At 37.8% G+C, this 12282-nt stretch overlaps 1 protein-coding gene across 1 annotated transcript; it reads right to left on the bottom strand.

The window, feature by feature from the left end:
• Nucleotides 1-7872: 7872 nt before the first annotated feature.
• Nucleotides 7873-12006, bottom strand: LOC120278586 (tryptamine hydroxycinnamoyltransferase 1-like). The gene is given in 6 exon segments (XM_039285333.1): nt 7873-8444; nt 8502-8890; nt 8962-8975; nt 11224-11318; nt 11455-11538; nt 11541-12006. Coding segments are annotated over 6 exon segments (1458 nt in total). The 5' UTR covers nt 11952-12006; the 3' UTR covers nt 7873-7979.
• Nucleotides 12007-12282: the final 276 nt, after the last annotated feature.

Genomic DNA, 12282 nt, shown 5'->3' with positions numbered 1-12282 from the left:
CGGTAGCAAGCAAAGGCAAAAGTAACGGTGACAAGACAACATCAGCAAATGGCTTCGGCAACAGGCAGCAGCATTAGCGACGGCTTCAATATTCACTTTGGTGATAGCGACCTTCTTCGGTGATGATGATAAGTCATGGGTATTTTTTTATGTGGATTTATGTGTGTGTGTGTGTGTGGTGGGGGGAGAAAGAGAAACACCTTCGTCTTCTTCTTAGGATCTTCCTCTTGCTAGTTCTTCTCTCTTCTCCTTCTTTCTTTTTTTTCTTCTTTCTTTCCCTTCCTTTTTAAAAGATTTATCTGGATTTTATCTTTACAATCAAAACCCCTCCCTTTAAATTGTAACTTATAACCTCTTCGTGGACCAAGTCAAGAGAGGATAAAATCAAATTTAAAATTTTAATTAAATTTGTGACATTTAATTAAATTAATAAAATCCAATTTGCCTCGAGATATATGTTTGGGTGCCTCAATATTTGCACTTTCTCAGGTTGCCTCGAGATATGTTCTTAGGCTATATGAAATTTAGGATCTCGTCGGGATGTATATTTAGGCTATCCTGAGATTTGAGACAGTGTTGAGATATGCGTTCTCAAGGGCAATCTTGTAATTTGTATTTTGGCTCGAGATAAGTTCTCAAGGGCAATTTTGTAATTTGCATTTTTGCCTTGAGATATGTTCTCAAGGGAAGTTTTGTAATTTGTATTTTTTTTATTAGCCTTTGGATTCGTATTCTAGTCCAAGACAACCAAATAATTTATTTTGAAAGGGAAAATCCAAAATCAATTAAGATTGGGACGTTAAAATTTTAATTCTAAATATAACCATGATTAAGATATATTTGAATTTTAATTAAATTGGGATTTGGGTTCTATTAGGACATACGTTATATTATTTATATATAAACATACTTCGTATAAAAATTAGGGATGATTGCTTCAAGAGAATAATTGTCTATCTTCTGAATGCATGCTTTCTCTAGAAAGAGTTCGTAAAATGCATTGCGGTCATAGGGTACTCTGTATCAGCACCGTATGAGACTACTTGCTACTCATCTTGAGAAAAGTGATGGTATGTTTTGGGAACTCTCTCAGTTCAATTAGATTGCAAGATTTGTTATATCCATTGTCTAGGAAAATTTATGCCCGGACACACTTTCTTTATGCCTGATTAGTCGTATTTTCCATTTGTGTTTGATTCTTAGGTTTTCCTTTGCATATATACTCCACTATTTTGACTAGATAGTTTTCGGACTTAGAATTAGCAATGGTACTCTCTAGTTCCCCATGGACCGATATAGTGCTTTTGAGCACTCTAATTACTTGATTGGTATGTGCACTTGCATTCATCGGTGACATTAGTCCCTATCACTCCTCTTTCTCTCTTTGCTTGGCCATCAAAAGATGGACCAAAAACCTTGAGTAGAATCTTTTAGACCTAAACACTTACGGGCTACTTACGGGCATAAGAACAAGGTCATGGAGATGATGGGTCTCATGCCTTACGGCATCTTACAAGCTATAAGCTCTATTTGTATGGTCTTCTGTCTTGTTGTTACTATCCAACTTATGGGCATAAGTGTGGAACCATAGACTTTTTGGAATGGATCTTGCAACCTCCTTTACGGGCATGTACTACTCTCTGTAAGCTCCTCTGGATGACCTTTACAGTCCATCTTACTAGCGTGAATCCCACTTGTATGTTCCTCTGTCTAGCCATAATGCTCCTCATTACGGGTATGAGCAAGCCCACAAGGTTCTCTGGATGAGGCTTACAACCGTAAGTCTAGTTGTAAGGGGGTCGTAAGGTGTTCTATCTGTCCTATCCTCTTGTTATTGATGTCGAGAGAGCTTTATCTTCTTCGTTTTGGCTCAAAATTGCTTCTTTTAGCTCCCTTTCCACATTATGTATTGGCCGATACCTAAAATCATATTTTACACCATGTTAAGAACCATCTTCCAAATAAGTACCCTAATATATGCCAATTAAGTGTACAAAATTGTATAAAATCATGTTCAATTATACACTTATCAGTTGAGAGCAAGTATTAGGAAGAAATTCCACTATAGCTTTATATATGATTACGGTAAATGGCCTTGAGAGGGGGATTGACTATTCATTGAATATTTGTTTCCTCTGGATGGAATTCACTAAGTGTAATACAATCATAGGGTAATCTGTATCAGTATTGTATAGGACTTGTTGTTGTTCACATTGAGAAAGTGGTCAATATGAAGAAGAAATTATCTCAATTAAACTACATTGCAAGATTTTGTGAAACCTTGTCTAGGACTTAACAAAACCCTAAGGGAAGTCTACGCTTGAGTACCCTTCTTCCATTCTTGTTTTGTTATAATTTTATTTGTGTTTCCAGTTATTAGTTCGTGTCTTGAATTTCCATCCCACACCCTTGATTAGGTTAATTTTCAGCTTTAGTATTAGTATTAACATTTTGTAGTTCCTCATGGATCGATAACATTTCTTCTTTGCATTCTATACTACTTAATTGGCATTTGCACTTACATTCTCATAGGTGTCCCTATCACTTGCTTTAGTAATCAGATCAGAAGCATACTTTGTTTGGGATGAGTGTATACCTATAGAGTCACTATCAACTTCGAGACCCAAGAAGTAGCTCAAGGAACCTAGATCTTTCATCTCAAACTGAGTATGGAGAAAGTCTTTAAGGTTTGACCTATAATAATCATGCCATCTACATAAATTATAAGAAGTATAACACCGTGTCGTGTTTTGTGAGTGAAAAGCACAAGATCATGGTCACTTGATGTAAAGCCTAGTTGTGAAACATTTAAACTGAATTTGGAAAACCAGACTTGGAGAGCTTACTTAAAGCTATACAGTACCTGACAAAGATGACAAACTTTATTAGATGGTATAGAGGAACCAAACGATGGCTTCATATAGACTTCCTTGGTGAGGTCCTATTTAGAAAAGCATTTGTAACATCCATTTGATATGTCAACCGTGCCTTAGCAACAACAATAGGTAAAAGAGCACGAACATATATAAGACGAGTGACTAGAGCTAAAGTCTCTTTATAATCAATACTATATTCTTGAGTAAAGCCTCACGCAACAAGATGTACCATATAACACTCGTGAGTGTACATTTATTCATTATTTAACATTATTTTATACATTCATTAGGCATGTATTAGAATAATATTGTGAAATTCAATGCTAAAACATGGTGATTATTGTATCTTCAGGCTTTGGGCAGTGCTTAAGGATGAGAGAGAGCCGAAAGAAGCACTCTAGAGTCAAATCGAGAAAGATGGAGCTCTCTCAGCCTCAAAACCATTGAAGAACAGGCCAAATATACCCACTTACGGCCATGCTTACGGCAGTAACCACATTCTTGCGGGCATGCTTATACCTGTAAGGAGGAGCATATGGACAAATAGAGGGATTTATGAGCAGGACTTACGTCCATAAGCCAGATCATAAGGGTTATCTTGAGGAGCTTACGAGGAGCAACATATACCCGTAAGGATGGTTGCAAGGGCAATCAAGAGAAGCTCACGGTCCAGCGCTTACGACCATAAGCTGGACCGCAACATAAGATAGAAGACCTTACAGACGGGACTTACCTCCGCAAGTGATCCTGTTAGGCTCGTGACCCATTATCTCTAGCTCCTTATGGCAGAGTTCTTACGCCCATAAGCAACCCGTAAGTGGCTTGGTATAAATATTTCCGAATAGGGTTTTGAAGAGATCTTTTGTTCTTTTGAACGGTGAGACTTGGGGAAAGAAAAGAGTGATTTTCTAGAGATTTGGGGGTGAATCAAGAGGGAGAAAAAGCCCACCTACTTTGGAGGATAGAGATTAGAGCAGTCAAGAAGGTTCTTGGCGGCGTCTTTGAAAGGTTCTTGGGAAGATTCAACGGCAATCTCAATGGCACAATTGAGAAAGGGGTTTTTATTATTTCATTTATTCTTGTTGCGTCTTCTGAATTGTATTGTTGTTCTCCATTAATGGAGAACTAATTTTGTAGATGCTTGGGCATAGATGAACTCTAGGGATTGATCTATTTTTGACATTGGTTGTGGATCTTTATTTGTTAATTGTTTTCTTTGCAATCCTTATTATTTGAATTCAATCATGTGTTTTCAATATCTTCAATGCTATAGAGGTGAAAGTTCTAGTTTCATGTATGATTTTCTTGTGTGACAAGTTGAAAGACACACCTAACATAGGCATACGGTGATTTGAGGGGATTGTGAGTAAGCCTACAAATGGGGTAATTTAGTAAGTAATTCCATGCTCTTTGAATCGTAGGGAATAGATTTTAGGAGAAATCACATTTCTATTCTGTATAGGATTAGGGCAATCGCTTTGTAAGAAGGGTTCTCTACTTATTGAATTTGTGTTAATTCACACTAAGATTTCATAGAGTGTAATGCAATCATGGGGTGTTTGTAAGCACTGTACTGGATTAGTTACTATTTACCCTTGCAAGAAGGGGATAGTATGTTTTAGGATTTCTCTCGGTTCAAATAGGATTGCTAATTAACAACATTTGTCCTGGACTTATAAAACCCTGGAGGGATTTTATGCTTGAGCATCCCGTTTGCCCTTGCTGACTCCCAATTATATTTCTGTATTCTTGATTTTTATTTTTGTTCTTGCATTCACGTTCACACATCACAACTTTTGGTACGCTAGTTTTTGGAGTTATGATTAGTACAGTACTCTATATTTGTCTCTGTGCATCGATACCCTGCTCTTGAGCACACTTTACTACTTGATCGGTGCTTACGCTTACGTCTCCTATCAAACACTCCACTGAGCCATCCGACCAAGTCTTGATCTTGTAAACCCACTTACAATTAATGACTGACGAGTCTAGTGGTCAATCAACAATGTCCCAAGTATGAGTTTTGTCAAGTGCCTGTAAGTCCTCTGATATTGCTTACTGCTATATGGGATTAGAAGAGGCCTCTTGGAAAGTACGTGGTTTATATAGTGTAGCAAAAGCATGGTAACAATGAAAATCATGAAGTTGAATGTTTGGTTCCAAAACTCGGGTGGATTGGGGAAGAGGAAGAGATGTATGTTGGAAAGTCACAAATATATCATTAGAAACCTCATTTGGATCAGAAGTTGGAGAAGTCGAGAAAGATGGATCACTATATGAACTAGAAGATCATGTATAGGTTTCATCATTGGGTGATAGATTAAAAGATATATAAGTGAAAATATGTGAAGACAGAGATTGTGAAGACAAAGGAGATATACTAGCATATTGTTTATGTTCCTAAAAGACCACATGGAGGGAAATACGAAGGCTCTTAGAGATCGGATCAGAACACCTATATCATTTGTGTTCATTTGTGTTCTACATCATAACCCAAGAAACAACATAACTGAGTACGAGGCTCAAGTTTAGTTTTTTCATGATTTGGTAGTAGAACAAAGCAAATACACCCAAAAACCTTAAGAAATTGTTAATTAGGAAATTTATTATATAAACATCCGTAAGGGGATTGTTGTGTATCTAGAACTGGGGGAACTTGATTAATTGTGTATACTGCAGTAAGAGCAGCTTTTCCCCAAAATTGTTTAGGAAGAAAAGGAAGAAACTAGGAGAGTATGAACAATGTTGAGTATGTGCCGATGCTTTCTTTCAGCTCGACCGTTTTGTTGGGAAGTATGAGGACATGACCGATGAGAGATAGTGCCATGATTCTTTAATATATTACAAAATTCAGTTGAAGTATATTCAGCAGCATTCTCAGATCGAAAAATTTTGGTTGTGCTCGAGAACTGAGTCTTGATCATGTTAATAAATTCAAGAAGAATTTCCAAGAGTTCAAATAGTTGTTTAAACAAATATAACAAAGTATATCGAGAAAAATCATCAAAAAAATAACAAAATTCCATGATCTTGCCATAGTAGATATTGGAGCAGGACTCTAAATATCAGAATGAACTAAATCAAATGGTATAGTAGAAGAGAATTCACTATTATTGAATGGTAATGCATGTTGTTTTCCAAGTTTACAAGACAAACATTCAAAAGTGTTATTAGAAGTGTCACTCCCTGAATCCGGCTCGCCAAACCTGGTGCGCTGACAAATGGCCTCACACCCATAATGCATAGCACAACAGGCATGCAAGGCCTTAAAACCTATTACAATTCAATTGGTGAAAGACGCTCACTTTAAGTGAGACAAAAGGCTTAGGTCATGGGTTCGACTCCGAGGGAGTGTGAATTAATGCCCGACTAAGCAAAACAATACCTGGCTTGTGATAAGTTCTATTCTGGGTCTCACTGAGATGGGCCGGTCTCTCACAAGCCGTGTGTCCTAAAACCCAGTAAAAGGTAACTATTTAACATAATTAAAAGATGCATGACCTAATCTAGAGTGCCACAGATCTAAGGAAGTGGAAAAGGATTTGGAGTCAAGTGTAGAAATAGTAATCAAGTGGTGTAGAACTCTGTTTGCGCATTCTCCAGGGTCGGTATGGGATGTCGACGCAAAAGTGAAGACCTATTATTTTAAAATTCATCTCGTAGAATAAGAAATTGAATAAGTCGAATTGGATTTTAATAAGTAAAAAAATAATATCTTGGTTATGTTTGAAGTTTGGCTCATAATACTTAAGAAAATCCCACAAGTGTTGCATTTTGGAATGGAATTTATCAATAGATTGACATGTTTCTTGTCGAAGTTGAGACAACATAATCATAAGATAATATTGATGAGAAAGGGAAATAGAGTTGTACTATGTAGCAATAAAATCTCAGGCTTCTTTTGCAAGTATCTTTTATAGTTGTCATAACCCCCTCCCCTTTTTTTCTTTTTGAATGAGATAAATGAGAGAAAGTGTAGAAGATAAGATGAGATTAAGGGAGAAAGTAAAAAAAAGAAAAAAAAAAGAAAAAGAAAATATACTCTAGTCTGGAAAAAATACTTGCAAATGTCTTCATACCAGGCATTTTCTAGTGCCAATGGTAATGATAGTAGGTTCTTGAACAGATGGTGGCTTTGTAAATTTTTTTTGTTGGTATTGGAATGGCTGATGGAGATGGAATTTTTGATTTAGATGTAGATGAGGAAGATGAAATTGGGAATTTTTGATGTAGACGTAGATGTATATGAGAAAATAAAATAGAAGAAAAATATCAGGTTTTCCAAGGTCATTGTTTGGGAGAAACCTGAAAAACATCTATGTTACCATGAAAGCAAATTGAATATGAAAAAAAGCAATTGACTTAATGAGAAGAGAATTGAATTGAATAAGCGTAAGTGTGTATGATTACAATAAGGTTTCAATCTTTATATAGAAATTACAAATGAAAAATCACCCTAACTTTCTTCTCAAGTTACTCCCAATTATCTCCATAATTAACCCAATAACAATCTCCAATCAATATCACTATGTTTATCTCATTGGTGTAAATAGAACCATGAATATTTTTTTAAACATAATCAACACTGTGGTTAATGATCTCGAACATAATCACCACCATAATTGATTATTTTCTTAATATCAACTATATAAAATTTGAGGTTTTCCCTTTGAAAAAATTAGATAGTTGAGAGAACTTATCCAAAAGTCTTATGATTTTTTTTAGCATTTAGTTTCGTTCAAAGGTATTCAACTAATAATTTAATTATTTATATTACATCACATCCCACAAGGGTAGAAAGAAAATTACATAGTATAATATAATAAACTCAATATGAGAAGGAGTCTTCAAGCTAAAAATACTAAAATCCATCCAGTTTGTCCCTGAAGAGAGTTTTCTCCAATTGGACAAATATAAAATGATTATCCATTGATCGAATATGCGTAATTTGATCACCAACATGATTATTCAACCATCACACACACACACACACACACATATATATATATATATATATACATATATCTATAAAATGATCAAACCTAACAGTACTTGGAAAGACAAAAAGAAACTTGTAATTAGCCAGACGAACCCTAATTAACCTTAATCCAAAGAGTGAGATATCTCCCTAAATCTCACAGCATGCTTTTCAAGCAGAGAAACAAAAACATCCACGCCACCATCCTGAGACAAAGCAAGGATGAGGACTGACAATCCTTCAAAAGGCACCCATGTCAGAGAAATACCACAAAGCTTTCCACCTCCACCAAAATCAACCTCATCAAACCCAAGCCCTAACCAGCTATCAACCTCCATAGTTGGTGAAAGCACATTGCGAAGCTTCTCATGGCAAGGCACAAGATCTCTATCTCCGTAAACCTTACCAAAGTCAATAAACGACTTAAAATAGTCATCTCCTATGGTTCTCACCGCCTCACGAACGATCCCTACCGCCGTCGCCACCCCTCCTTCAATCAATGCTCTTACCTTTGCTTTCGGAAATGCATTGAGAGCCAAGTTACCGAAAAACTCCGGTGGCACCGGAGGCTGTAACCGACGCCGGCCATTCATTTACACACTAAGCATTGTACACTCCTCATCATGCAACTACCGTGCTATTGTCACCTTTCTCCATAGATGCCCTGCCAGTGTCTCAAACGTGGTGTGTTTCTCAATGCTTAATTTATTGGTCTGAGCTTTGAGCTTCATAATGAACTCTGGAGAGAAGTGCAACAACAAGTTGGTGATCTCACTAGGATCAACATAAACCAGAGTGATATTATACTCATTTGGTTGAGGAGATAGAGGGATGAATTCATTCCTCCAGTGATCAAATTGCACCAGAGGGGGATCCCGAGGCTTGAGCCACCGCTGATCATAGACTGGAAGTGGATCAATGGCGATACTGTCACGCCCCAGCCCCTCTGCCGAGCCCGCAGATAGATCGGCCGCATCCATTGGGACTGGGTCCCACTGGGTGCCAGGCCTTAGATTTGACCTGGTCAGAGTCAACCCTAACAAGCAGAATATAAACAGTAATACAGAAGCACAAATAGGATATTGGAAACTGAAATATTACAAGTACGAGCTTTAGCAGCCCTACAGAACACAAAGACGAACCCAACAGTTTACAAAACATAAATACGGTCAGAATACAAGCCTTACACTCACAGAAAAGTGTACTACAGAGATACTGATAACAGCGGAAAATACACTCCCAGACACCCCCCGATCCTAGACTTGATCTTCTCCTCCGAGAACAGAGTTCACAAAGTGTATGAGCCACAAGGGCCCAGTAGGGTCGCAGAAACAACATATAAAGCAGATATTGCAGAATACTATATCATACTTTATACAGAATACAGAAAACACACAGAATACAGAAATAATCCAAAAATACAGAAAACACGCAGATTCAATCATGTACATCTCCCTGGCTAATAACAGAAATCAACAGCGTGAGGCTGGATCATCGACTGTGAAGTCAGAACAGAACAGAACAGAATATCAACAGCCGAAGCTGGATCTTCGACCGCAGTCGGGGGTAGCGCTACTACAGAAAACATGTGCACATGGCTAGGACTTACTCCTCCTAGCTAGGCGAGCCAGGAATGGAGATGTACTAAAAACCACAGAAATACGAAATACAGACAGAGAAAATACTAGATAAATGGAATAATTAAATAAATAAATAAATGACCAGTAAGTAAATAAATAATTAAATAAAATTACAAAAAAATAATGAAATAACTTAAATATATAATAATTATCAGAAATACGGAATTTGCGGGTGCGAGAGCCTACCTGGCTCTGAGCTACAGAGTCGGGTTCACAAAGTCCCGCGAACTAGGGTTCGCTACAAAATCTAACCAACAAAAGCTTTACTTAGAATTAAGTCTTGGGCCGGGCCTACTACAACTAAGGCCCCGGAGGAAAAATTTACAATCATTGCAGGATAAGTCAAGCACAATCAAATACCTATGTCTATAAATAATAACCTGATATGCAAGGTTCAAGGATGGAAATTAAAATTCTAACTATCAAGTATACAACTGAAAGTACATGACTATATAAATATTCACATAAGTGAGATAATCATAAAGCATGTTATCCATGCTTCTGGAAGCCACACACAAGTTCACAGAACCTATAGTTGAAGATATTTAAGCAAATAGAAGTTTTAGAAAGCATGCTTACAAGTGCTTGTAAAGACTAGGTCTAGATGTTAAGCTAATACCAACAATGATCTACAACAAGGCACTTAGGGTCTAGAAGGCTTTAGATGATTAAAATATTAAAAGTCATGATCTCATGCAAAACCAAATTCACATGATGCCCAGCTTCAAACACAATTAAAGTTAAATTAAGGACAACCTATAGATGATTAAACCAACACAAGGCCAAACAACCCCAAGTTTAGACAAAGAGGATTCCAAACAAACTAAAGCATCAGGTTACTATAATCACAATTAAATACACAACAAAATAAGCTATCAAGGCAAGATTACAAGAGGTCATGCTTAAACCAAGGTGTGAATAATATTAGCAACCTAAACCTAAAGGCTGCACACTCAAAGCTCCAAATTTACAAGCATGAAAGCTTTCCCTTAAATAGCTAAGCAAGGATCTAAAATCAACAACCAAGGTTTACTCTCACTTACAACATTCACATTGCTAAATCAAGGATTTAGATGACACGTGAACAGTAACCCGAGAACTCAACTAAGTTTGCAAGTTTAACACCACAACAGGCTTACAGCCATCTACTCAAATCAAGGAGTTTAAAACTAACAAAGCAATAGAACAATCATGCTTTTCAACAAAATATAATCATCAAGAGGTTAAGGTCTCAAGCACTTCCATTTACTCATACAAGATACAAATAAAAACATATACTCACAAAGCATGATTATCAAATGAAACTCTTTAAAGTTTAAGCATGTTGCAAAATACATTAACCAAGATGGACACAACAACACCAGTTAAGCTTCAAGGATGCAAGAAACTAAGCTTTAAGCTTACAAGAATTACAAACAAGATAAATATTCTTCTAAACCAAAAGGTTAAGGTGCAGGTCTCATCAAGGCAAGGAAACAACACAACAACCCACAAGAACAGTCACAAACCAAGCTTAGAAGAGGGATCTAACAAGAAGCTTCATCCACAAACACCCTAGATGCTAACCTGAAGCTTGATGAAGGAAGGAACGGTGAATCTTCAGCCTCCCTTGCCGCTGCCGAACCCAAGTGTTGCGGCTCCGAGATCCTCCTCACGGCTGGCCTTTTCAGTCCGAAGCTCAAAGGAAGGTTGCTACTTCTTCAGTCCAAACTCAAAGGATGGTTTCTATTTAGAGGAAGAAGAAGAAGAAGAAGAAGAGGAAGAAGAAGAGTGTCTCTCCCACCAACCATGACAAGACCAAAGCTTCACGGGGGAGGGAGCCAGCTGGGTGAGAAGCAAGGTTGCAGTGTACAGTGTCAGGAATCCCCATAAATAGTCAAACAGTCAAAGGGAAGTAAAAAAGTTTCTGGTCAACTTGGTCAACAAGGCCAAGGTTGCAAATATTACAGATACCACGTACCATCTTCCCCCATGCTACAAAGAAAGTGCCCATCGACTGGCCATCAGCGACACGGTGGTGGGCAGTGATGCCGATGACCAACCCCCCCTCCCCGCGCATTGGAACCGGTTGAGCTGAACTTGTACCAAGTGTTTTGCGTCTTTGACTTCAGGATGAAAGAGTCTCAAACCCGATGAGGGAGTGAGAGGCAGATGATCCTCTAGTTTGGATGACACAGTGGCTTCAATGACGAGCGCACCTCCATCAGGGCCTCCAACAGTGAGACAAGGGCTGCCATGGGAGTCAGTGGATAGTTTGGCGGCCAAAGTTGGGAAGTGGACGAGGGTCTTGGAGAGGCCGGAGATGATGCTAACGTTCGTGGAGGTGGGTGGAGTTAAGGCATAGAGGACAGCTATGTGCATGTTAAGGGTGCGGCGGTCAAAGATGGTGAGGGGGACATCGGAAGGGTGAGAGATGGGGCTTGTAAGAATGGTAGAGCTTATCGTTTTCACTTCCATTTGAGGGATATCAATATATTTATTAGGGGTAGTGCAAGGCTTCCGTTTGTGTGAATGGAAGGGGAGATAGAGATAGATATATAAAGGTGGTGAACTGGTTGTGTATATGAGCAATGAATAAGTTGGAGCACTAACAAAAAAATGGAATTTAAGAAAAAAACAAGCTTTGCTGAATTGACACTACAAATTATCTCATTGATGCGTTGACATTAATGTTGCATTATTGCTTCTTCTGAATTCTATACTACTGCAGTTCTCGCACTCTGGTTTTTTTTAACAATTTCTGAATTAAAAATACATGTTTAAGATGATAGTGACCTTAACTTGTAGA

The sequence above is a fragment of the Dioscorea cayenensis genome, chromosome 16 (assembly GCF_009730915.1).
Source record: "Dioscorea cayenensis subsp. rotundata cultivar TDr96_F1 chromosome 16, TDr96_F1_v2_PseudoChromosome.rev07_lg8_w22 25.fasta, whole genome shotgun sequence".
In the NCBI taxonomy this organism is placed as follows: Eukaryota; Viridiplantae; Streptophyta; class Magnoliopsida; order Dioscoreales; family Dioscoreaceae; genus Dioscorea; species Dioscorea cayenensis.
Note: the sequence above shows the minus strand (reverse complement) of the source record. Positions and strands in the feature narration are given on the sequence as shown.